Below are 26,909 nucleotides of genomic sequence, written 5' to 3'. Positions count from 1 at the left end.
GGTGTTATTTTTCACGACGCAGACTGTCTTGCAATGATTTTTCTCCCCTCTCCCCCAGGGGTCTGTAGACCATTGGCTGGGAACCATTCGGAGGCTCTTGTGTACAGCTCTTCAGGTTGTGCACTGCACAAGCCAACTGGCTGTGGGCACAAGCTGGGCTGAAATCCAGCCCACGTGCTGCTCACCTGACGATGAGTCCTGGTTGAAGTGCTGCCCTGAGGAAGGGAGGTCCCAGCCCTGAGGTCCCACAGTGTGTGTGGCATTGTGCTGGGTCCAACAGCGTTTCTTTTACTCCTCACTGCTCTCCGTGGAACTTAATTTCTGACATGAATTAATAATTGATTCCTGATTTCCCTGCTTACTGGTATGTTAGCCAATAGCTCTGTTCTACTTGGTGCTCCTGCAGAGAAGAGCAGTGAAGAGTTATCAGTCACTGTTTGTTGCTTGCTTGACTATTTGGAGAGCCCTACTTCTCTGTCCACTTTCCACGCTGACCACTTCCCGCTGATGCTCTCAGCTCCTGCAGGACCAGTTTCTACCCACGTTTACACTGGCACTTGGCACTGGCCCTAGGTCCTCAGTGCTTCATCCACGTGAGCTCATCTACCAGCCACTTCCCGGGCCCCCTCCCGCCCTCCCTGTGTCAGGCATATGGGGGGATGCTTTTCACTCACTTGAGTGGGTGCGTAATCAGGTACCTGTCTGCAGGGCCAGAGCACAGCTGAATTCTGCTAGGGCATCATTTTCTGGAGTCAGAGTCTTACAGGGTAAGCTGACAGGTGGTGAGAGGGATCCTGAGGCCGCGTGGAGGGCCTCCTTGGAAGAGGGGATGCTGAAGGGGTCTTTTGTCTCAGAGCTAGAGATTAGGTTGCAGCTCATTGTGCCATCGAGTCCAAGGGTAGGAGGGCCCGGTGGGAAAGAGCAGGGAATCCTGAAAAGCAAAGGCTGCCGACCCAGGGAGCCAGCCATGTTGTTCTCACAATTAAAAACCAGGTGTACTGTCTGTCCAGCCAGACATAGAAAGCTAAGTGCCATCAGCCAGCTGCCAGCTCTGCCCCTGCTCATAACCGCTCCTTGATCGTCAGTATTGGTGATTTTGTTTTCCTGTATTTCTCCTAGGTCCACAATAGAGTTTTGTTAGGGAGATGCCAGGAAAGCACTCAAGCTTGCAGTGATTGTGAGATTTCATTCCCCTTTGGAAGTACCATTTTTCAATTGCCTTCGTGTTTTTTCTTGGCCAGATAACCTCGCTCACCACCTCTTCTCCTCTCTCCACAGAACAAAGAGTTCAAGACTCTGTCAGAGCAGTTGTCGGCGGTCACTTCCACACACACCATGGAGGTGGAGAAGCTGAAGAAGGAGCTGGCCCACTATCAGCAGAGCCAAAGTGGGGACAGCAGCCTGAGGCTGCAGGAGGAGGTGGAGAGCCTGCGGACCGAGCTGCAGCGAGCCCACTCAGAGCGCAAGATCCTGGAGGACGCCCACACCAGGGAGAAGGATGAGCTGAGAAAGGTATGGCGAGGCCAGAAGGGGCGGCTTGGTGGTGGGCTGGCTAACAGAGCACCTTCCCCAAGGCGATTTCTTCTTCCAGCTGTAAAATTGCCATGGGCTTCCCTGGGGCGTGTGTCCACGACTGACCGTCCCTCTGCATTGAGATGTAAAGTGCCCACGTTTGGGGAACCTCACAGAAGCATGTGTCCATTCCCCTAACAGGTGTTGATTGAGTTTTTGCCATTAGCTGAACGCTTTGGCACCCTCTGAGGAATGCACATGGCTGGCTTTGGGCATCTTATGATCTAGAATTAGCTACCGAGTCAGCTCTGGGGCCTGAGTCCTTGTTGGCAAAAGAGATGGCCCAAAGGTCGTGGCTTTCTTCTTAGCACCGTTGCAGGGGTTATAGGCAACCTCTAGACGTCCCTGTGCATGACAAATCCTCGCAATTTGGGGAAGTTTAAGTGTCCATAGTCTGAGCCTGACGTGTGCTCCATGCTTACTCCACACCCCATAAAATAGATCTTCCTGGGACAGGATCCCACACCTCCGTCTCAAAAGTCACACACAGACATTCCCTTCTCCATTCCCGAGACATCTGTTCAAACCAGGGACATCCCACGTGCCACTGGAGAGCCTTCCACGGACTGGTGACACTGCTGCTTTCTCCCGAATCTCTCCAGTGAACCACGGGCTACATGACACATTTGCCCACTTGTTTAGTACCCACCATCGCTAGAGAGTCACAGAGGGTTGAGAATCTAAGAACGGAGGGATTCCGTGTTCCTAATGTTAGGATAACAGCTTTCAGTGTTTCAACATTGGGGAGACTGAATGTTGCCACAGGTGGGGTTCCAGGGTCGGTGTCAGAGTTTCCAGATTCTCATCCCTGCTCTGCCGTCACTGAGTGCACACGGGAAACCCGCACCTTAGTTCCCTCATCGGTTTAAAAAATAAAAAAAAAAAAAAGCTGGTCTAGGTCATCGTAAGGCCCCTTCTGGACTTGCAGCTGGACCACTCCAGGGGATGGGACTTGCTGCCTTCTAGAAGGAAAAAGGACCTCAGCCTGCTCTGTGGTGCCCATGTCTTCCTCTGCCCCACTACCTCCTCCTGGCTGAGCCTCAGCCACAACTGGGAGACACACAGGCTGCCATTGGAGGTGAGAGCCTGCAGAGCCAGCTCACAGGCTTCCATCCTTTTCCTGTCCCAGGCAGAACTTCAGCCCCCTCGGGGACTTCCCAGGGGTCACAGGTGGGATCCACATGGGAATTATGTGATGAAGAAAGTGCAGCATGGGACTCCCAGGTGCATGCATCCCAGCAGAGAAAGCCCCCCCCTCCCCGCAGTGTGTTGCCCAAATAAACCTGCCAGCTCATCCACCGCGAGGCCTGAAGTCCACGTCGTTCTTTGGGATAAAGCGTGTGGTGCTGGGAAACTCCTGTGAAAAGGGAGTTTCCTATGTACCATGGAAATCCGTACTCGTTGTCTGGCCCTTGGGAACGATGGACAGTACCCCTTCTGTCCATGTGAACAAAAATGAGAAGGTGGAGTCCAAGGCAGAGAGAAGATACCAAGATTAGAACTGGAGATGCTTGAAATTGGTGACCCTGGTAGAAATAGAAGAGCAAATTGCCCGCCTGTCGTGCCACTCGGATGAGACACGTGGGACGTCTGTTTACCCAGCAGATCCACAAAACGGGGTCTCCTATCTCGGCCCCCACAGAGAGCACTTGACTCATCAACTCCGCAGCCGCTTCCCTGCTTCCCCTTGGGCACGGGGGCCTCAGAGCACTTGTAAAATATCCAAGCCTCCATCCAAGGGAATCTAGGGTTTCGTATATGAAAATCTTCCTCAGCAGAGCAAACTAGAGAAGTGGATTCCCTCCTTCTCTCCTTTAAAAAAATTGTCACTGTTTCCTAGAAAGGAGTGTGTTGACCTAGGTCTTAAATACAATGAGAGCTTGGAAACTGGCAGGAAGAAAAAATTCAAGGATACTGCAAGAAGGGGAACAGTAGGTGCAGAGGCAGAACCAGAAAAGAAGCACCTTCCTGGCCCCCAAACAAAAGCAAATCCCAAACTGGTAACATGAGAAGAAACGGGCATAAGATGATTCATTAAGTGCAATGTCTGCCTCTTTCCAGGAGGAGAAAAAGTGGAAGTAAAATCTCTTCCTTCTCTAGGGTCTCCAGAACATTTTTATTCTGGCGAGTGGGGACGGGGGCTTTTTTCCCCTACTTTGATCTTCTGTGCCTAGTCAGGGTTTAATATTGATCAATGGCACCATGTCCCATCTTAACAAATGCTGAATAATCAGACAGTTGGTTTCCCCTCGGGGTTGTCCAGGGGCCTCTCTGCCTTGAGCACGACTGATGAGACAGAGAAAGCCTAGTGAGGGGGCCGACTGCTGGTACGCGTTTAATTCATGGATGTGCTATTGCTGTCAGTGAATGTTGTATTGGAACTGGCATCCTGGAAAAGTGTGGGCTTCCCGCCCCTGACGATGGTCATTGTCAGGCCGCGTGGGCTGGGGCTGTGGGAAGCCAATGTCCCTGGGGGCAGGAACTCACCCCTGCCTCTAGCTGACACCCTTTGCTAACGGTGTCCATCGTTGTGGTCCTCGGAGCCATGTGCAGCTAGACCTTCAGCCTCCTTTCCTTTTAGCCTGTGCAAGGTGTGTGCTTTGTTCTTTGTAAAGCCATCAGTGATCCCTGTGCTGACTGACTGATGCAGCTGAACTGGGTTGTGCTCCTAATGGAAGAGCCATGGCTCCCAGGGCTGCCTTTGACACAGAGGCTCTGAAGGTTGCCTGGTGGGGCCAGAAGGCCTGGCTTGATGCAGGGGTGCGGGTGGGTGAGGAAGGGAAGCCCACAGCCAGATGCCTGGCTCTGAGCGATGGTTCTTGACCCTTATGAGGGATGAAATGCGGCCCCCAGCCTCTGAGTGTTCCGACTGGTGTGCTTGGGGTTGTGCCTCGTATTGTGTTGTCAGTCACTGAACCACCCGCTGCAAGTTGGTTACCTTGGGTAGTTACAGTACAAAGGCTTCGGTTTTCACAGATAGAAGCAGAGAGAAGTGATGGGCGGCGGTGGGAGTGGGGTTCTCGCAGCAGAATGGTGGGAGTCTCCCCAAAGGTGCAGAGCAGAACTTGCGACCAGCTAAGACTCAGAGATGTGCTCTCAGCAGCTCCAGGGTTCCCGGTTCCTAAGGAGGCTGATAGTTGTTGGAAAGGGGACCCCCACCCCATCTCTGTGGAACACAGTGTCTCATTGCAGAAATCATGGAAGTTCACAGCCCTTCATTTACTCAACAGATATTTACTGAGTGTCTATATTTGTTAGGCACTGTGGGGCAAAAGTAAACGATTCTAAAAAGTTCTTCTCATTTTTATGGAGCTTAAATATTTGGGGGTTATGGGAGAATATACAGACAGGAATTAAATACAAAGTACCCGTCATGTGCTATTAAGAAAAATACAGCAGAGTAAAGGGTGTAGAGAGGGACCTGTAGGGGCAGAGGTGTGGTTTCATTTATGGTGGCCACAGACAGTCTCTCTGAGACGACCACCTGAGTAATGTAAGGGAAGCCTTGTGGAGTCCTAGGGAACAGGTGACACATGTGGCAGTAGGTGCACAGGCCCTGAGGTGGGAGTCGGCTGGATGGGTTCGACGACGAACAGGGAGGCCACAGGGCTGAGTCCGTGTGAGCAGGAGAAGGGTGGGAGGGTGGAGAGGTGAGAGCAGGAGAGACCTTCTGACCCTGAAGGCAGCATTAGCCGTGAAACTGCAGAGATGCCGGGACTGAGGCACTGAGCCCGTGGCCCACACGTTCTCCCCTGGCCGAACTCCTTCCTGTAGCCCTTGCTGTTGGAACCGGGCATTTGAAGCCTGCTGGAGGCTGCTGACGTCAAGTTTCTTCATACATCAGCCTTGTGAAGGGTCAGGAGACAGGGTCACAGTGTCCTGGTCCTGGACCCAGGTGGCTCCGCGCATAGCCCAGCCGTACCCCTGCCTGGAGGTGTGACCTTTGGAAAATTCTTTAACGTTTTTGTACCTTCGTTTCCTTAAAAGCAAATAGTGATGGTCCCTACCTCAAAGGTATTAAGCAAATATATAACAGTGCCTGGAACGTCATAAGAGCTCAACAAATTCTAGCGTGTTATTCCTCCAGCTAGCCTGTACCTTGGGGGAGCTCACAAGCTCTACCTTCACCTACTTGGACCCATCCTCGTCCCTAGCCCCTTGTCTTGGCACAGTGGATGCTGAGTAACAACAGTAGCACCGTGACGCTGGTCCGGGGTCTGGACTCTGCCATGACTCTCCGTTGGGGCTGTTCTGCGAATGATGGGACGGACACTCCCTTCCCTATAGCAGTGACAGAGCTCCCCCCACCCTGGTTTCCTTTCTCTAACTTGGGTACGTGCCTAAGGCAGCCAGGTGTCCTAGGTGAGTTCAGATTTCGTTTCTGCACGATCCTCCGTGCACTTCCTGTCTGCTCCTCGTCCTCTTCTCTCTCCTCTGCTTGAGGAGGGATGTCCCATTGACTGAATAACTTCCCATCATATATATAGAGTATTTGTGCTTATTTGCCTTATTCTCAGAGGACAGGCAAGTAACCCTTCACAGGACTTCGCAGAGTTAGAAGCATTGTCCCGCCAAGGGCCACGCTGGTCACTTTCTGCTAGATGGTAGGTCTGCAGAATCACAGCATCGAGGACACAGGACACAACAAGGGGCAAATGAGCCTTTCCTGGTGGTCATTGTCCAATCTGGGTGTCCCACGGTTTCTACTAGAAACCTTGCATCTATCTCTTTTTACAGTGCAAATACCCAATTTGAAAAAACAAGTCAAGACACAACAAAACCCCAGAGGTACATTGTGCCCCCAAAGATTAGCTGGTAAAGGCTGTTCTTGAGCGTGGAGCTGGGGCATTTGTGTCATTTCATGTACCAAGCACTACATTAGACTGATAGTAACAGGCTTTACCCCAGTGTTGGCTCTGATGATTTGTCCCAAATACTCTTTTAGAAGGAAGAAACACCCTCAGTAAAACTGCCTGCAAAGTTAAAAAGAACCCCCACCCCCCAAAAAAAAGTGGAGCTGCTAAATGATGGTTAATGACTCCCAAAACCTAGCAAAGGTGTTATTTGCTGACACCCCTGGTTTTTGCAGCCTGCATCCCTGACAACTTGCAAACTGGAGGCCATTTGGCTGCAAAAGTTTGTCACCTGCCCTGTCTGCCAACAAACTCTCCATATGCTAGCTGTCTGGGAAGGCTGGGGGTGGCCAGTACCTGGGGAAATGTGACTGTGGAAGCATTCTCTGTCCTCCTGGGATGTGGAGCTGAGTGTGGGACCCGTTCGTCCTGCTGTTGACTAAAGAGCAGGAACTGGGCCCACCTCCAGAATTGTTCAGGCAAGGAGGGAAGACGTAGCTCCCAGATGCCACTTTGATGTATGACTTGGCATAGCATAGCAAAGCCGCGTTCCTTGGAGGGCTGCCTTGGTGGAATCAAAGCTTTGGAGGAAGCTGGAGGGAAGAAATGAGGCTCCATCACAACAGAAGACTCCCGTGGAAACGTGCTGTTGGCCAGGGGCTCCCGAACTGGAGTCCCAGCTGAGCTCTTAGATCACAGGTGCTTGCAGTGGAGTTACATGATCTCAGACACCGTTCATAGGAATGGAGGTTTCAGGTCCAACCTAGTGGTAAGGCCATTTGCTCTGGTCACAGGACGTGATCCATTTCAGGCCGACGTGACTCTCTGCAGGATGCTCAGAGGAAGGTGACGAGAGTGGTGAGGGATCTTGGAAGCCTTCTCGGGTGACCACCTGCTCTGGGAGCCATCTGCATACTTGGAGGGTGGTTAGAGGAAGCAAAGTCTCGGTTCCGTGGTACCGCGGCCCTTCACAGACCACCACCGTGGTCAGCTAATTCACAGGAGACAGCCTTGATCCGGCCCAGGTGACGGGAGTCCTGTCCTCTGGACCTGCAGGTCCACTTCAGGCCCCACTCTCGGCTTGACTTGACATGGTTTCTTTTGGGGGTGGTTTTCTGTTTGACTTGTACATCTAGAAAAGAAAAATGCAAGCTGTTTGGATTATTTGCCAAGCTAATCAGAAGGCGCTCATGAAGTCATTGGGTGGCGAACTGCCTCCACTAATAGCAAATTAGAGGCACTTAAAGAATGTTTTCCCCTATTGTACATGCCTCCTGAATTGAATTATTGGATTAAATGAGCACCTGTATTCTCGATGTTTTAGTCAACTAGAAACACATTCGTTACAAAACCCAGAACAAAACGAGCGCTCTGAAGAAGTCCGTGTTTGTGTCTGGGGAGAGCACAGGCTCCTAGCGGAGCATGGGTGCCGGCAGCGGGCCGAGTTCTGCTGATTGACGGTGAGGGCTCCGGGACAGGGCTACTGGTGTCCAGTGGCTGGAGGTTAGGGACGTTGCTGAACCCCTGACAAGGAACGCACAGCCCCTGCCCGTAATAAAGAGTTCTCCAGCCCCAAATGTCCATAGTTGAGAAACCCAGCTTTGTAGGAATCTGCCAGAGCCCTTACGGGTGTTCTCATTGTTACACGCCCCTATTAGACTGGACTCTCTGCGGGTGGCTGCCACGAGTCTTGTTCATTTTGTATCCCCCAACCCCTGGCACGGCTCCTGGCACAGAGAGGTAAGTCAGGAAGTGTCTGAATGACAGCCTTGCCCTGTGTCCCCCGCGGGCCAGAAGCAGGCTCAGTGAGGGGCAGCCTCTGATAATGAAACAGCCAGTGCTTTCTCTTCCGTCCCTCACCCTCACCCCACATCAGGTTTGAGTCTCTCTAAACAAAACAGCAGTTGTGTTTATCATAATAGACAATGAACTATTGACGAAGAACAACAGTGTGGTGTAATTAGTCACATGCGTGTGCCTTTTTACCCACTTTATCTCATGGGGTGCCCTGTGGGGAGGCAGAACGTGGCCCCTTGCCTGACTCTCCATAGAGTCCCTGAGCACGAAGGGGCGTGTAATCTACTTGGCGGGAGAGCGGTCTTCCAAAGAGGTAAGACCGCTGCTTCCTAACCTAGAGGAGTGTCAGAATTATGCTTGTCAGAACCTCACTTTTGTAACTCTCCGCTGTACATCCGCAGGTAAACTTAGGAGAGAAACCATGTCAGTCTGAACTGAGAGGGTGGAAAGGAGCTGTGGTGTCCTGTGGCAAAGAAGGGACATTTTCCTGGAAGGTAGTTTTGAGCTGTATTTTGGCGATTGAAAACTCCTTGGAATTTGAAGGAGTTGGATAATATTAACAAAGCGCTTGGAGCTTTTTGTGAGCCTCTGACGGTGTTGTGTTTCTGCCATTTCTCTGTAGGGAGCTTAGAGAGCAGGCCACTGGCAGAACTCAGGCAGCCCCCCAGAGGAGCTGAGGCACTGCAAGTGGGACGTTGTGCCTTCTGAGTTGTAAGGAGGGAAGAACCAGTGACCTTGTGCCTGTTGAAATTCTCTCCGGACCCTTTCTGTGTGATGCTGAGGGTGGGGGAGTCTGTGCTCTTGACTCATATTTATAGACGAAACGTCTCTATAAAAGGGAGTTAACTTAACAGCCAGGATGAAGGGAAGAAGATGGTATTTAACCATAACCAGTTGAAATTCAAACCTCACAAGCGTTTCTGTGACTGTCTAAGCTCTTGGCTTCAGATACACCAACCTCTTTTTTTTTTTTTTTTAACATACCAGTTAAAAGGGACAAAAATTACTTCATCAAACAATGAAAGGTACAGCACTGTTTTGCCCTTCAGCCAGCATCCTGGAGCCTCCTTTCTTGCTTCTACTGCCAAAGGGGTCTAGCAGAGTTTGAAAAGTGTTTCTCTGATGGGAGTGCGGGTGGGCCCCGAGGATCAGCGTGATCCCCTCGCTGCCTCAGCTCCATGCGGTAATCTCCTAGGGAGCAATCCCAGTAGGACACCGCCTAGGCTCAGCGGGCCGCACACGTGCTGCTGTCCACCGAGGATGTCATCTTGGAGGCTCTTTCGGTGCAGGTTGGGGAGAGTCCTCCCCCGCCCCAGAGTAGATCATAAAATGTACCAAAGATGGCTGGGACTGATGACTCGAACCAGAGAGAAAAGGCATTCATGTGCCGTTCAGCATCCTCTGTGGGTAAGCTTGTCACTCAGACCACAACCTGGGAGCCTCTCTCACTCATCTTTTTATCTTTTGCCACCCTTAGCACAGAGTACCGTGCTGAGCACTGTGTTTGCCCGAAAATAAGACTGGATCTCATATTAAGTTTTGCTCCAAGAGACGCATTAGGGCTTATGTTCAGGGGATATCATCCTGAAAAATCATGCTAGGGCTTATTTTCCAGTTAGGTCTTATTTTCGGGGAAACACACTAGATTGGTTTATTCATGGAATGACTCTTTAACAGTTTTACTGATTATAATCCACATACCATACAAATCACCCATTGAAAGGGTATGAGTCAAGGGTTTTTAAAATATATATATATTCACAGAGTTTTGCAACCATCACCACAGTCAAATTTTGAAATATTTTCATCAACCCCCCCAAAATCTCTGTACCCATTAGCAGTCATACCCCTGCCCTAGGCAGCCAGCCATTAATCTACTTTTGTCTCTATCAACCTGCCTCTTCAGGATATTTCGTAAAATTGGAATCGTATCATACATGCCTTTAGTGGCTGACCTCTTTCCCTTAGCAAGACGCATCCATGTTGTAGCACCTATCTGTACCTCATTCCTTTTTGTTGCTCAATAGTATTTCATTATATGGACGTATCATATTTTATTTATCACGTCATTAGTTAATGGACATTTGGGTTTCCGCTTTTTGAGTATTTTGAACAATTTGATACAAACATTTATGGACAAGTTTCTGTGTGGATGTAGGTTTTCATTTCTCTTGGGTACGTACCTAGGAATGACATTCCCGGGCATGTGGTAACTCTGTGTGTCACCATTTGAGGACCGGCCAGACCATTTTCCGCAGCTGTAGCACCCTTTACGAGGTATATTCCTGCTAGCAGTATAAGCAAGTTCTAATTTCTCCACATCCCCACAAACATTTATTACTATCTGGCTTTTTTGTATTCCAGCCATCCTGCCTGTGAAGCGGTAGCCCATGGTGATTTTCGTTTGCATTTCTCTAATGACTAACGATGTTGAGCATCTTGTCATGTGCTTATTAGCCATTTGGAGAAATGTCTATTCAAATCCTTTCTCATTTTTTGATTGGATTATTTGCCTTTTTATCCTTGAGTTGCAAGTGTTCTTTATATATTTCCGGTATAAGTTGAAAATATTGACTTCCATTCTGTGGGTTGCCATTTCACTTTCTGGACAATGTCCCTTGAAGCATAAAACTTTTAAATTTTGGCAAAGTCCAGTTTAATTATTTTTTCTTTGGTTGCTTGTGTTTTGGTGTTGTACCTAAGAAACCATTGCCTAATCCAAGGTTACAAAGATTTACTTCTGTTTTCTTTCAAGAGTTTTATAGTTTTAACTCTTACATGTAGGTCTTTGATACATTTTAAATTCACTTTTGTATTAGGGTGTGACGTAGGAGTCCAAGTTCTATCTTTTACATGTGGAAATCCAAGTTGTTGAGAAGATTATTCTTTCTTCATTGCATTGTAATACGAGCATTTACTTCTGGGTTCCAATTCCTGCCATTGGTCAGTATGCCTACGCTTAGGCCAGTATCATGCTGTCTTGACGACTGTAGTTTTGTAGTAAGTTTTAAAATTGAGAAGTGTGTATCCTCCAGTTTGTTCTTTTTCAAGGTTATTTTGGCTATTCTAGATCCCTAGATATTCCATATGAATTTTAGGATCAGCTGGTCGATTTCTGCAACAAAGCCAGCTGGGATCTTGATAAAGACTGCATTGAGTCTGCAGGGTTGCATTTAATTTGAGGGGTGTTACAGCCTGACCATCTCAAGTCCTCTAGTCCATTAACTCAGGGTGTCTTCCCATTTATTTATATCTTCTTTGATTTCTTTCAACAATCTTTCGTAGTTTTCAGAGGTGTAAGTTTTACACTTTTTTTGTTAAATTTATTCCTAAGTATTTTCTTTTTTCTGATGCTGTTGTAAATGGAATTGTTTTCTTAATTTCTTTTTCAGCTTATTTATTGCAATGTATTAAGATGCCGTTGAGTTTTGTATATTGATCTTGTACCTGCAACTTGAAGTAATTTATTGGTTCTGACAGTTTTTAAGTGGATTTCCTAGGATTTTCTATGTACAAAATCAAGTCATCTGTAGGTGGAGATAGTTTTACTTTCTTTCTTTCCGATCTGGATGCTTTTTATTTTTCTTTTCTCATTGGCCTGGCTAGAACCCCAGTGCAATGTTGAATAGTATTAGTGAGAGCAGACGTTCCTCTCTCTATCCTGATCTTGGAGGAAAGGAATTTAGTCTTTCGCCATAAAGTATGATATTAGCTCTGAGTTTTTGTAAATGCCCTTTATCAGGTTGAGGAAGTTCCCGTTCTCTTTGTGGAGTGTTTTTATCATGAACATTTGATAGTATTTTGTTAAGGATTTTTTCATCTATATTCCTAGGAGAATGGCCTGTGATTTTCTTGTGACTGCTTGGTTTTGGTATCAAGACACGACTGGCCTCATGGAAGGAAGTGGGACATGTTCCCTCCTCTTCTGTTTTTTTGGAAGAACTTTGGAAGAATAGAAATTAATTTTTAAGATTTTGCTAAGTGGTCCAATGATTTTAAAGTATATGTTTCCATTTAGTGCCTAGCGAAGGTAATGTAGAACCATCTACATGTACTCACCAACTGCTCTGCGCGTACCTGCAGCTTGGTACTCCATGCACATCGTCTCATTTAGTGCTGAGAACAGCCCTGGGAGTGGGGTGGCAGTTTCACGGAGGGGGAACTGAGTAGAGGAGCTGGGATCTGTGGCTGTGAAGCTCATTGTTTTTGCCTGAGACCGCACATACCATGTGATCATGAGAGTTCCTCCTGTGGTGACTTGAGATGGTTCAGGCAGCCTCTAGGAAAGTGGGGCTCAAGTCTGGATGCCTGGTTTGAGGGTCCCGGGGCACATGGTCCTCATTCCTTCTCTGCCCCATTTCCGCCGTGCACAGTTATTTCCTCACCTATGTCATGAAGGTGGGGATGTGACATTATGGGGAAAATCCCTTGACGGCCTCCAGTAAAAGGAGACTGCCATTTTCTTTTCACCTCGTATTTCCTCTGGCAGTACCGTCAGAAGCTAGACACTAGACTGGACAGTTAAATATCGATAGCAAGTCTCCTTTCCTTTCCCAGCATCTGGACTGTGCTGGTCCAGTAAGGGCTAGTGGGATGAAGACCAGAGATGAATCTTCATTGGAAGTTTTGGGCTTTCCTGAGACTCAGATTTGAGAGCTCAGAATTTACCAAGACGAGCAAGTAAATGCAAGAAAGCTTGTTACTGTGTGAGTCCTGAACGAGGCATGGGAGCTTGGTGCAGACTTTTCATGAGGTTTTTGTGGGCATTGGAAGACTATAAACAGTGGTGAACTCGTCTGTCTTGTTTTAATGGAATTTATCTTTCAGTGTACAATTTTTCCTTTGAAATGAAAGCAACTTTGGTAGATTCAATTTTCTTAAATAAAAAGAGCATTTAAACATAAGTAGCTGAAATTCAGACCCCATAAAAGGAGACTTTCCTTTGCCGAGTTTCACAGGGGAACATTTTCCCTGGTGGTCTCTCTTTCAGCGAGTTGCAGACCTGGAGCAAGAAAACGCTCTCTTGAAAGATGAGAAAGAACAGCTTAACCACCAAATCCTGTGCCAATCGAAAGGTAAGTACCAAAGTACTTGATTTTTCATTTTGAGTTTTAATTTCTTTTCCACGGTGATTTTCCCCAAAGACTAGCATGCGTTTAGTCAGAGTGCTGCAGTGGGGGAAGGGCTTTAATAGAAGAGAGATGAAAAAGAAGGGTGGTCTTTATGATCCTCCTGTGACATTTGGTTTAACGTGGCGAGACACATGGATAACGGACAAGATAATGCATGGGATTTGGAGTCAGGGAGACGCTACCGTATGCTACTGAGTGGCCTTGAGCAAGTCACGTAATGACTGGAGTCCTTAGTTTCTTCATCTGCAAAATGGACATCAAGGTACAGACTTCAGAGAGCTCGTGTGAGGAGCAGATACTGCACGTGGATCACTTCAGATGGTGCTTGACACATAGTAGGCACTTAAGAGCTGTCCCTATTGCTGTTTTTAAATTTATCTTTCGCCTCCATAGTTCCTGTCATGGTTTCTTCTACCCAGTGGATCATTGTTAATCACTTGCTGAAGAGAGGGTCGTGGGTCCCATCCAGGTCAACTGTCTCAATTACCCACGGACCCCTGGACGGCCATTAATCCCCAAAGAGAAGCAGTGGGGGTCCTCAGAGCCCAGTTCTCCCCTGACTTGGTGACCTTCAGCATATCACTCCCCTCCCCACCCTCAGGTTCTTGCCCCCAGACCACAAGAGAATTGAGTCATCTAAGCGCTTGGTCCCACCCAGCATGAAATCTTGTTGAAAACTTAAACTGTTTTTAATTTTCCTTTTAAAATTATTCCTTTCCACTAATATGAATAAGTTTGGGTGGGGAAAAATCCCATCCATGTTATCTTTTTGCCTTTCCTTCCTAACCTTTGAACTTACCTCCTGAAATCTCCTTTAATCTCTCTGCATGCCAAGAACTGGAAAGATCAGGAATAGGGAAGAAACTCTGGAACAAAACCTGGGTTGTCAGCAATGCTGCCAGCAGGTGCTATGACAGTTGTCGAGAGAGGCTGGTGCATGAACCGAGGGAGCTGTCATGTATGCTGCCTGCTTCTCTCCCCACTTCCCAAGAGCAGGGTCCTCCGTTTCCCCCTCTCTGAGGACTTCAACACGTAACAAGGTCTCCCCTTGCTGTGCAGTAGGTGAGGGAGCTGGATGAACTCATCAGGTGTCTGCTGCTATGGGCAGCCTTTTAACAAGAGATTAATCAGAAAGCATGAGTCAATGCAAGGGTGGGGAGTCCATTGAGAAAGAAACATGCAGCTTCGTGTGCTTGCTTTCCAGATGAATTTGCCCAGAACTCTGTCAAGGAAAATCTCCTGATGAAGAAAGAGCTGGAGGAGGAGCGTTCCCGGTACCAGAACCTCGTGAAGGAATATTCACGGTTGGAGCAGAGATACGATAACCTTCGGGACGAGATGACCATCATTAAGGCAAGGAGGCCAGTGGGCTGCTCCCCGGTGCCGGCCCCAACCCCGGCGTGGCGAGCCTGCTTCCTGCACAGCTGCAGCCCCTGTGCTGCTGACTGATGCGCTGCAGTGCTCCGGAAAGCTGTGCTGTGTGAACGGGATCGCCTTCCAGCAGCCATTCCTGCCTTTCCTGCAGAGTTATCTCACAGGGGAGCATCTGCCCCAGTGGTCACGCCCAAGGATAGCTCCTTTTCTAATTTGGGGTCTCAGAAAGATCTCAGGAGCTTAAGGAAAATTCCATCCAAGTGGATGTGTTCGTTCTTGTTTCCTGTTCTGGGAGCATTGCAGTGTTGGAACAGTAATGGCGTTGGGAGTTCCGATCTCAGCTTCATGACTGCCCACTGCAGAGAGGCCCATGGGGTCTGATCATTTACATAGAAACATTGTCACATTTCAGGATTTGTCATGCTTTGTACCCCTTATAAATGTTCCCTCCAGAGTGTACATTCAAACAAGACTGAGTAAGTTAATTGCATAGAAACCAGGAAGAGAAGCTGAATAGGAACCTATATAGAAATCTAAAATTTTCCAACCAAGATTAGTTTCACTCTTCAAGCCAAATCAGATGCAAGAAAAACAGGGGGGTAGTTTTGAATGAACAGTATAAATGGTAACCTCTACTTCTAATATATTTACTGTTTTCATAAACAAATCGGTGGAGTGCAGGTTGAATTTGGGGCTGTTGAGGACAAGTTTGCAACATTCTTTTCCAGAGGGAGGCAGATGGCAGGACTGTGTGTGTACTTTCAGGGCAAGACTGGGCGGTAAGGTTTATTCCCTGGAACTTTCAAAGAAATTGGCATCCGTCTTAGGAATTTGTATTTCATTATGAGACAAGGGACCCCAGTCCTTACAAACAAGGCAGAAGTCCAACCCTAGGGCCTACTATTCTTTGAAAAGTAATACTTCTTTTTAACATGAGTTCATCATGGGTTTTCCCATTTTTCTCCTTAAACAGCAAACCCCAGGCCACAGGCGGAACCCATCAAACCAAAGTAGCTTAGAGTCTGACTCCAATTACCCCTCCATCTCCACATCTGAGGTCGGAGACACAGAGGATGCCCTCCAACAGGTGGAGGTGAGTCAGGCAGGCTTTTGGCCGGCTGTGCCCCGAGGGGGTGTTGATTACCTGTGTGGGGCTCCCCAGAGATTTACGTACTGGTCTGTGGTGGCAACCACAGTGCCCCGGGCCTCCTTCCTGACAGCGGGACCACTCGGACTACAATGGACTCATACACAATACTCCGGAGTTAACAATACTGATTGTGCAAAACAATAAACTATTGTTCCCCTATCTGCTCTCCAGGAAGGAAGGAAGAAAGTAGGGCCCTGATTCCTCTTGCAAAACTGAGAACCAATCGCAGAGAAGTGAAATGGCTAGCTTAAAAAGGAACAGCTAGGTCATTAAAATAGATATAATTTATCGTCCCCACTTAGTATCCCAGTGTATACAGTAATGGCAATAAATATGCAAGAACATTTTCCTCCCTGACTTAGAAGCTGGATAAAACTCAGAGGGCAACAACAACATTTGCTGAGTGACGGTATCTTTGTCACTTAGGGTCACGACATAGTGTACCTACCACACAGTGGACTTCATGGTCTGTGTGTAATTCTGTCACAGGTACACAGACACACAATTTTTCCTCTGGCCTTTGAAAAGAAGAAAATCACAGGCATGTAAAACCTTATGAAGCACACGAAGATAGGTGTGGGGGAAAGACAGTTATAAAAACAAACGTGTTTTGAGCATCTTTGTGCCGGGCACTGCTGGGAGGTCCTGGAGAAATAGCAGTGACCACGCCAGAAGGGTCCCTGCCCTCTGGAGCCTGCCTGATAGAGAGGTGGGTGACAGTCAGTTGATGGAAGAAGTTTGTCATATAATTGCAGGGATTGTTCAGTGCCATAACGAAAAATAAACGATGATGAGAGACAGCAAGTGATAGAGTAAAGGATGGCAGGATAGCAGAGGGCCTCGGGATGAAAGTCCATCTGTTGAACAGTTCGACGTGGTTTGCTACTTGCTGTATGCACTTAGTAAGCACTTAATAAATGCTCACTTATGGCCTTTGGTGCTGCCATTGCACTCTCTTAAGTGTGGAGGCCTCAGTTAACTTCAGGTGTATCACGCAGGTGGTTTTTTTGTATACGTGGTCATTTACGTGCAGACCTGAGCTCTTCCGTCAGTGGATTTGTGTTCTGCACGGAAGCTGAGACGCGTTCCTGGTACTGGCCCGAGCAGCAGGCACCGCGCGGCTGAGCGTGGAGCACGCATTAAATGCTGCTTGAACCAAATGCTGTTGTTCACACCCTCACAGGACAGAACTCTGGAGGGCAAACCCAGGCATGAATCTACAGGGACAAAAAAAGTCTGGGACCTCAATGCTGTAAGATCTGTTGGAGAAATGGGTTCCATGGCAGGGCAAGTGTTGGTTCTGTTTCAAGGTGCAATCAAGTGGTATTGGACAGCACATTTACAGTGATTAGTAACCACATTGATTCCTCATCAGGAAGCATTCCATCCTGAGTTTTACAGCTTCTCTGGTGTGAGACCGTTTTCCCGAAGTGAGCTCTTTTAACTTCCAAATAAAATGGCTCTGTCTTTATCCATTTGTTCTTGGAATGTATGATCGGTCATCTTAAGCGGCTCACACAGGAGGAATATCAATGGCTGAGACTCAGATGTTATCGGGACAGAAAATGAGCCTGCAGCACCAACTTCAATATAAAGGATGGTTGGTTGGTATTTGCTTCATATCTGAGAGATGGATTGATGTTTGGGAGGAGAGTGAAGACAGACAACTGTTACGTACAGTGGTGGGCCGTGAGGTGCTGTATGTTCCCTAAGGCACTTACGCTATTAAAGCGGCCTCCTCCCTGCTCTGTCTTCCTGTGAAGGAAATTGGCCTGGAGAAGGCGGCAATGGACTTGACAGTCTTCCTGAAGCTGCAGAAGAGAGTGCGGGAGCTCGAGCAGGAGAGGAAGAAGCTTCAGGTGCAGCTGGAGAAGAGAGAACAGCAGGACAGCAGGAAAGTTCAGGTGTGTGAAGGGGCTACAAGCCGGCTGAGCAGCGCCTTGTCCAGCTGGCATCAAAGAATGACCCAGCTCACTGCTCCCAGGCCCACGTGGCAGGGAGTGACCCCGTGGGGGGTGCTGGTGCTGGGTTCCAGCGAAGAGGGTCATCTTGTGTTGGTGTCATATCACGTCTTGTCTGCAAGTGTCCCAGATCACCCCTGGTGTTGCAAAGAGGACCGGGGTGTGTAAATAAAGTATAAATACAAGCAGAAGTCAAATTAGAGCAGAGAAAATCTATTGCCCTTTCATAGCTGGAATCTGCATAGCCTTGAGTTGAGCCGCACTGGGTCAGAGGCAGACACGTTTGCAGTCACTGACCCTTCTCTCCCATGATGCGCTCTCACCTCCATCGAGATTATGATCAGTCCCTTGGGTAGTGAAAGGATATTGTTTGATACTCCAGTGTCCCCAGACATATCACTCACTCCATCCATCTCAAGGACCCACTGGGCACCTATGCTACACTCAGCACTGTGCTTTGTATTCGAAATGTTTATCGAATGACAGGAGATAAAGATATACGAGAAATCCCAAGCCATGAAAAAATTTATAATCTAGTTTGGAAGAGATAACACCATTGACAAATTAAAAAATAGCATCGGTAGGGCTCCAAGAAATGCAAGGTTGGATACGAACAGATTGGTGCCATAGAAACAGAGAGCCCATTGCAGTTAGCAGGGATAAGGAGGTGAGAACCACTCGTTATCTCTTGGGAGGTGTAAGGACCACTTCTAATGGGATACAAGGCTGATTTTCACTGGGTCAGACCCTTAGCTGATCTCGCAGTGGGCTTAGCGCAGGTCGTTGGTCTGTGCTGAGGCCTGAATTGCCAGTTGTCGGGTTTGACCCTCCTCCCCTCGTCCTCCGTCCTTGCCCTGCTCCGTGTCTGTCTACACACGATCTCCTGTGGTAACTCCTGACTTCCCTTTCCAAGCCAGTGTGTTTCAGACGCTGATGCATAGTGCTAGTAAATTCTTGGAGGTTTTTCCTGAGCAGTGAGTGGTGAGGTAAATCTTACTGATGGATTTAAATCTCTCTCGGGTGGAGTGGAGTCACAGTGGAGGGTGAAAGGACTAGGTTTGTAAATGACTCCTCATTCAATCAGGGACGCTGCCTCACAGGTGAATACAAATCAAATATCTGCAAAGCTGCACAGACACATCAGACAGTGTCTGACATAAAAGTTCCTGGCCCACCAAGCTGCCCCTACAGGTTCATGCTCCAGGCTCCCCACTGCAGAAATGCCAAATAATTTTGACATCCTGGCTTTAGGTCTTTTGTTTGTCTTGATACCAAATTAAAAAAGGGTATCTCTTTGCTTAAAATATAATTACTGAGCAAGAGTTAAAACCAAAGGCTTGGCCCATTGTCCTGTAACGTGTATTGAGGAACTCTCTTTAAGGAGAATGACCTTGTTTCCAACAGAGTTTAGTAAGAAAGGCAGGGCGAGGCAGGGGAGAGGATGGAATTCCTCTATGACGCCCGGAACCCGAGCTTTCAGAGGTCACTTTCTGGGATCTGCCCTTGGTCCCAAGAAGAATCCTGAGCTACGTGCGTCTTTATTCTGGAGAGAGATGGCCCAGGGTCTCAGCTAGAGAGAGGGGCCAGGCTCTGCATAAGGAATGAAGGGAAGTCTGTAGGACGTGTCATCAGTGAGGAAGGGACTGAGCCCGCTGCGAAGAAGGGGCCTCTGACAGCCAGCCAGGCTGTCCATGTATTTCACTTCCCATCCAGCCGGCTCCCTTTCCCCGGGCCTGGCAAAGTCACCTTGGCCTCCAGGATGATTCTAATGGGCTGCCCACTTAGAGACATGACTCCCAGCACATCTTCATGCTCAGAGCAACCCGAATTTGAGTCGTGATCTCTGTTTTCCAAGAGCCTAGTATACTCAACAGCCGTCCATGGTCATGAGGCAAATCCACACTACACAAAATGCAAGTGCAGGCCTCTCAGTGGAGCAGCGGGTTAACCGCTGACTCTGAACAGTCACTTTCTACCCCTGATGGTGGTGGGAGGCGAAGCAGAGGCTGGTGCCTTGGAGAGTTCTTTTCACAGGTGGCAGGGCTGGAAACAGTGCAGTCTCTGTAGGAGACTCTGTAGGAGATGTGGAAGGAGGTGCTCAGATCCAGTCCCTCTAAGCCTGGGCCACACTAATCCATCCAGCTGATGAGGGCCTTCTCTTGCACGTAAGGTTGCCAGCACTGAGGATAATCTAATTAAGCACTGGAGGTTTTAGCTCCCAAAACCCATCTTATTCAGGGACTATGACCCATTACTTGAAATCACCCCAAGCAGTTAACCACTTATAAAGGTGTTTCTGTCCCGTCTCTTTGGACAGTTCAAGGTGGATAGCTGCCAAATAATTCTAGGAGTCACTGGCTCAGCTGAGTCCTAAGCTAGTGTTCCAGTGGTTACATCCATGTCCACTAGCTTTGGAGTTCTGATGTCAGACAGAACTTACTGAGCGTCAGAGGGGGCCGACGGTCATACTCTCTCCTGTAGGGTGACACGGTGGAAGCAGGCTTCTCCATAAGGTGCTTAGAGTGATTTAGTTGGGAAAACAGAAGACGTGTGTGCACACACGTCCCCAAAAACCTAAGAGTAGCTTGTTAACCTCATTCATAACTACATAATTATTGTAGATATTAATTGACCTCCTTAATGAGTACATAAGTCTTACAGTGCTAGTTTCCTAGAGCTGCTGAAACAGAAGTACCACAAACCGGACGGCTCAAAACAACAGAAATTTATTCTCTCATAGTTCTGGAGGCCAGACATCGCAAATGAAGGTGTCACCAGGGCCATGGTCTCCTAAAGGCTTTTGGGAAGAATCTGCTCATGACCCTCTCTGAGCGCCTGGTGTTTCTGGCAGTCCTTGGCATTCCCTGGCTGGCAGCTGCACGATTGCAGTCTGTGCCCCCATCTTCACGTGGCCATCTTTCCCATGGCTGTCTGCATTCCTTAGGACAGTCACAGTGGATTAGGGGATCCTAATGACCTCGTCTTCACTGGATTACCTCTGCAAAGACCCTCTTTCCAAATTAGGTTACATGTAAAGGTACCCGCGGTGGGTTAGGATTCCATCATATCTTTTGGGGGGACTTAATTCAACCCCTAACACAGTGTTACACATATTCAACCCCTGACACAGTGTTATTCATGTTCAACCTGTAGGTGCCTGTGAGGACCATGTGAATAAAGTCACAGAGAGGCTGAGGGTGGGCAGGATGGAGATGTTTACGGAGAGCTTCAGGGCAGCGGGAAGGAGTGACCCCTCTGTGCAGACGGGCAGGAAGTGCACTTTGCAGGAGCAAAAGAAGCCCGTTCTGACCATGCTTGGAGATACTTCTGTGGAATGAATGCCTGCTTGTAGTCTGTGCTCACCTTTCTGCCTCATTATCCATGCAGATGGAGCAGCCAAAGAATGACATGGATTTGGACCAGGATGCAGACCTGGCCTACAATAGCCTGAAGGTAAGACTCGAACTCTCAGCCCATGGAGGCCAAGTGACAGAGCTGGGCATCAGGCAGTCTGGTCCTAAGCTCGGGTCTGCTAACAAGTAGAGCCATAGCACACAATGTCCCCTTCCCACACTTTAGTTTCTTCATCTCTGAAATGAAGGAAAATTTATATTTACTATAAGGAACTATAATATGTGCTAATGGGAAACTGTTCCCTTTATTCACAATACTTCTGACACAAAATGTGGGGGGCTTTCACACGAAGCTATTCTCCAGTTATCTGCAGACACCAGCTGGGTGTCCTGCAACTTAACCCGTTTGTGGAGCTACGTAACTACCTGGAGTTAGTACAGACCCCACGTAGGTTAGGGACTCAGTCCCACAAGACTGCCCTCACTTCAGATGCCAGTCACATTAGTGGGTCCCCAGGTTACTCATGCCTCTGTCCAACGTGGCTACAAATCGGGTTCCCACCACGCCCTCCTCAGGTTCAATAATTTGTGAGAACAGCTCACAGAATTCAAGAAAGCCCTTTACTTACTATTACTGGTTTATGATAAAGGATACAAGTCAGGAACAGCCAAATGGAAGAGATGCGTAGGACAGGGTGTGTGGGAGGTGACGTAGAGCTCCCATGCCCTCAGGCACCTCACTCTCCCAGCGTCTGGTGTGTTCACCAACCGGAACCTTTGAACCCCATCATTTAAGTTTTTATGGCAGTTTCGTTACTTAGGTGCAATTGATTAAATCATTCGCCACTGGTGTTTAACTCAGTTTCCAGGCCCTCCCCTTTCCGGAGGCCAGTGTGGGGCTGAAAGCTCCAACCCCCCAATCACAAGGTTGGCAGCCAGCCCCCCTCCTCCAGGATCCAGGAGTCACAGCATTTGCAGAAACTCAGGTGGTTGAAAGAAGCTTATTTTGAATAACAAAAGTTGCTTCTCTCAGGAAATTCTGAGGGCTTTGGGAGCTCTGTGCTGGAAACCAGGGACTAAGACACCAAATATCGAAACAAAGGATGTTCACCTGTCACCCGGGAAATTACAAAAGGGTTTTAGGAGCTCTGTGCCAGGAACTAAGGCCAGAGACCAAATACGTATTTCTTACTATATCACATCTATCTTACCTGCCTGACACAGTTTCAGTTAAAATGCGGCCAGTGCAATAAAACCACTTTGAGAAAAATCATCAAGACTTTCATGGAGCGATGCAAGTTCAGGCAGGGATCTCCCAGTGTGTGCAGTGATGGCCCCGTGGAAGGTGGAGAGGTGGAGAGTGGAATACCTCTGGTCCGAGGGCTCGAGGGCTCGGACCAGAAAGGGGGCATTAGAGCAGCCCCACTCCCTTGTTCTCCCAGAGAATGTAATGAGGAGTTTACCCAGTCTGCCAGGGTCAGTCAGGCTGGTCCCACTTACTTATAGGACCACACATAACTCTGAGAACAGCTGCATAGTCCAGGAGAATAGCCCTGAATCACACCGGAGCCTTTCTGTAAAGCTAGGGCCACACTAATGGTCTAAGAAAAGGGTGCTCTGTAGGGTCTTCCTTCTTGAATTATGGATTAGACTTACTTTCCTCCTGTGGCATTTAAAAGATCAAAAACCCTCCACGGGGCAGGAGTCTCTTGCTGTGATGACTAGAACCTTCGCTGCCATTCCTCAGCCCGCCTTTCCTGAGAGAGGCTGAGCCCTAGGGGAGGAAAAGGAGCTCAAGGACGGGTTAGGCTATTGAGGCATCAGCCCCACCTATAGTTGTAGAACTGGTAAGATGGTATAGCCTGGTGGTTCTCCAAGGGTGGTGGTCCTGAGACCAGCATCGCTGGGAATATGCTAGAAATGCACATTCTCAGGCCCCAGCCAGACCTGCTGTTCTAGTCTCTCCACGAAGCACTACCTCCGGACTCCCGTTAAAAGCAGCTCAACACCTCCTCCATGCAGCTGCCTCGTGAGGGAGTCCCGTCTGTTCCCCTAGGCCACATCTTCACGGCCCAGCCTGGAGCCTGCCTCAGAGAGGGCTCCATAAATACGAGTCCAAAGATCCCCCAACTCGGTAACCGCCCCACTCTGCTTCTGCTGGTAGGATTCTGTGTTATGAAACCTGCTTGTCCCTCCGTTGTCTCTAGTGCAACCTGACTTAACCTGTGGGCCTTGTCGCAGACACTGGCCTGGGGACCTCTGGGTCCAGGGAAGACCAATATCAGGGAGACTGGCTGGGGTGCTTCTCACTTAAAGGCCCCAGACCTTCAGGGAAATAATGCAAATGGGGCTTTTTGGCAAAATCCAACCAGCCTGTGGTTAGTGAGCCCCTTCTGTGTGTCTGGCTAAATGCTTTTGAGGGACACACGGGGTGGGGAAGTGTACCCTGCCTGAGCAAGTAAGCCAAAGACCTAAGCAGATGAGTTTGCACACCTGGCTGCAGGGTTGTCTTCTCCGACCTGATCCTGACCATATTGGATTTGAAAAACCCGCCCACAAGTACATGAGTGAGATGAGGCTACACTGGGAGGAACCCTTGATGAGTAGTGATTTTTGCTGAAACTTGGGAATCCCCCTACGAGAATTTTAGAAATTCCAAGCCTTCTGTAATGCATAAAGTTACCCCAGCTCGGGAGCGGAAGCACATCTTTTGGGTACTGGGCTCAAGGCTGAGGGGTGCTGCCTGTCGGGGTGAGATCAGGTGGGAGGGTCTTTGGGCCGGTCACACCTGGGAAAGCATCAAGGAGGCCTGAATTAGGGTGGAGGGGCTGGAAGGTGGGAGTCCTGGGTTCCAGTCCTGGCTCAGCCTGACTCACTGGGAGCTTTCTCTGCTCCATCCTCAGCTTCCTCATTTGGAAAATAAAGAGATTATGCCAAATGGTCTCCTAATTCTATGAACCTACAGCTCTGTAATAAATGTACAATCAATGCCTGCCCTCTTACCCACATTTTGGGAGTTTCTTTGGGGAATTTTGAATCTCTTCTTTCCCAGGGCCTTACCAGCAGTATATGTGTGATTATCAGACTTTAAATGTTCCGAATGTATCTCAAACACAAAGTTATTTTATCCAGAAGAATTTAAATACATTCCAAAATTGGGTTCCAGTGGTACTTCTGATTCTGAACCCAAGTAGTTTTTCCTCCACTGGCATTGATAGTTGGTGGCTTTCTATGTGACCAAAACAAGAGTGGTATGTTCTCTCAAACATTAGCCCATGTGATGCTCCCTGGCAAAAAAGAGTTCTCTAGATGAATAAGTTTAGGCAACTCTGCATTCCATATTCTCTCTTGGAAAGCCACAAAGTACATTATGTGTTAAGATTCTAGGAAGTCCTGTGTTGAAAGCATGTTGTTTAAAGTTAGCCTGGCGTTTTCTAGAAGGAAGGGTTTCACTGGCCGAATATGCTTAGAAATACGAACAGTCCTGAATCACTTTGGGGAATGCTACAGTAGAGGCATTGTGTCACGCCAGCCAGTGAGCCGGGGTGGTGGGTTCAAATCCAGACCCCACTTTGGCTGCTGGCTGATGCCATCAGAATTTTTGCCGTGTGTTCCATCGTTAAAATGGGAAGGTTGCTCTTAGCTTCCTGGGAGGACAGGCCAGGTTGGTTGCGGAAGGTGGAGGAGGAGGCGGCTCCCATGGGGAGAGTGCCCTGGGTCCAGGGAGTAATGGAGTGTGGCGCTCGGGCTGTCTTCCAGAGGCAAGAGCTGGAGTCCGAGAACAAGAAGCTGAAGAATGACCTGAACGAACTGAGGAAAGCTGTGGCCGACCAAGCCACCCAGAACAACTCCACCCACAGCTCCCCAGACAGCTACAGCCTCCTGCTGAACCAGCTCAAGCTGGCCAACGAGGAGCTCGAGGTTCGCAAGGAGGAGGTGCTCATCCTGAGGACGCAGATCGTCAGCGCCGACCAGCGCCGACTTGCTGGCAAGAGCACGGTAACAAAATGGCAGCTGCAGTTGGGCTCGTGGAGGGGTGGGTGGCACTAGGTAACAGACTCGGTGTTTTTCATACATATCTTTACCCACGAGGGTCTTAAACCTAAAACAGCAGAGTCTTTTGCGCTCGGGTCTCCTCTAAAGGCACAGCCAGGTACTTGCTGCCCTCTCAGCATGACCTTTCATGGGAGACTTTGCTGGAAGTTTCTAGAATCTTATGAAATTACTGAATATGAACATGTTCAAAAGAAACAAGGCACAGAATTTTAGACAAGGGCCACAGCCTGAGCAGCCCCCTTGGCCTGGTTTTTCACCTCATGCCTTGCCCCTTGCTATTTACTTTGTTTCTGAAGTGGAGAAAGTCTTCCCAGGGTGGCCAGTCCAGCTTAACATTTGTTCCCAATGTTTTCACCTTCCGGGACAGATTGTGGAGTGGGAGGGAGGGGACAGAGGTCATGTGGTCACTCGGGGCATGGTCCCTGGAGCAGCTTGGGGGTGGGGGTAATGGCAGGCAAGAATGAGTGTGAAAGATTCAAAACTGAATCAGATTTTAATCATGTTCTCTGGATTTGGGGTGCTTTCTCTTCCGGGGGTTGCCATCTTACCCCAACCACTCCACACTCAGTGCCTTTCACAGCCAGGCCTTTGTTGTTCTATGACTTCCAGCGTGACCTTTAAAAGGTCCCATTCCTGCCTGGGTTTAACTGCTGTTATCTGAGATAGTCTTTTCCCGAAGTATCGTTTTTATTCCTCTGTCTATATAAAAAGTCATTTTATGGCAATTGTATAACCAAAGTGATTTATTTTTTTCAACCTTGGCCCTTCCAGGAGCCAAACATTGATGCCAGAACAAGTTGGCCTAACAGCGAAAAGCACGTAGACCAGGAAGACGCCATCGAGGCCTATCACGGGGTCTGCCAGACAAACAGGTAAGTCCTCCCTCCCAGTTACCATACCTGGAGGAGGCGCTGGCACAGGGCCCCTGCCCAGCCTCATCTGTGAAGGCCGCTCCTCGGCTGCTGACCGTGCACTCAGCATCAGGGTCTTGCCTGTTGTAAGAGATACACGAGAAGGAGCAGTGAGTCCCATGCCCTTAGGAACCCGCGGTTGGCTTCAGCAAGACTCCAGTAACACACGTGCAGCCTCCAGAACCCAGATGCTCTGAGGAGCATTCGGAGCTTCCCGGGAAGTTTGACAGGAGGCCAAGGAAAGGGAAAGGCTGGCTGAGAGCGGCTCTTCTCATTGAGAGGGACGTTGGCACAAAGGACCCAGCTACACAGGAGGAAGGGCCTGCTCCAGCTGTTTGCTGCGCCCTAGCAGGGGGCCGGGGGAACAGGGGGGCACGTTATGCAGTGGTGGCCCTACTGCCCATCATGTGAGAGAGGGAGCCCGACAGAGGTTGGGTGGGAGAATTTGACCACTACCATATTGGCTAGAATGAGATTGCCCTGGATTTAACCAACCACCTCTGGTCCCTCCTCAAGGATGAGCTACCCAGGGTAAAGGCAAAAGAGTGACTGTCTGAGGGAGGCAGCAGGGCCCCGGGATGTGGGACAGAGCAGAGACCCCAAGGTAGAATGGCAGAGCACTTGAGAAGGTGCACTCGAGTCCAATCGCTCACCAACTATTGAGTAACAACTGTATAACCACTCAGTACCTCACTTTCCTCCTCTGCGATCTGGGGACAATCATAGCAGCGTGCCTCCTATGGGGACTGA

The 26,909-nt window shown here is 48.7% G+C and overlaps 1 protein-coding gene across 2 annotated transcripts in view; it reads left to right on the top strand.

Moving 5' to 3' along the window:
- The window catches only part of MYO5B (myosin VB), a 317,583-nt gene that overhangs the window by 259,500 nt on the left and 31,174 nt on the right, over positions 1 to 26,909 (top strand). For both annotated transcript variants that reach the window (XM_033087341.1, XM_033087342.1), the window contains exons 22-29: positions 1,279 to 1,512; positions 13,213 to 13,297; positions 14,559 to 14,707; positions 15,702 to 15,821; positions 17,642 to 17,782; positions 21,227 to 21,292; positions 24,952 to 25,191; positions 26,020 to 26,120. In XM_033087341.1, the coding sequence (XP_032943232.1) occupies positions 1,279 to 1,512; positions 13,213 to 13,297; positions 14,559 to 14,707; positions 15,702 to 15,821; positions 17,642 to 17,782; positions 21,227 to 21,292; positions 24,952 to 25,191; positions 26,020 to 26,120 (1,136 nt within the window). The remainder of the gene's footprint in view (positions 1 to 1,278; positions 1,513 to 13,212; positions 13,298 to 14,558; positions 14,708 to 15,701; positions 15,822 to 17,641; positions 17,783 to 21,226; positions 21,293 to 24,951; positions 25,192 to 26,019; positions 26,121 to 26,909) is intronic.

This window comes from Rhinolophus ferrumequinum, chromosome 19 (assembly GCF_004115265.2).
Source record: "Rhinolophus ferrumequinum isolate MPI-CBG mRhiFer1 chromosome 19, mRhiFer1_v1.p, whole genome shotgun sequence".
Taxonomy (NCBI): Eukaryota; Metazoa; Chordata; class Mammalia; order Chiroptera; family Rhinolophidae; genus Rhinolophus; species Rhinolophus ferrumequinum.
This window is presented reverse-complemented; position numbering and strand designations above follow the sequence as displayed.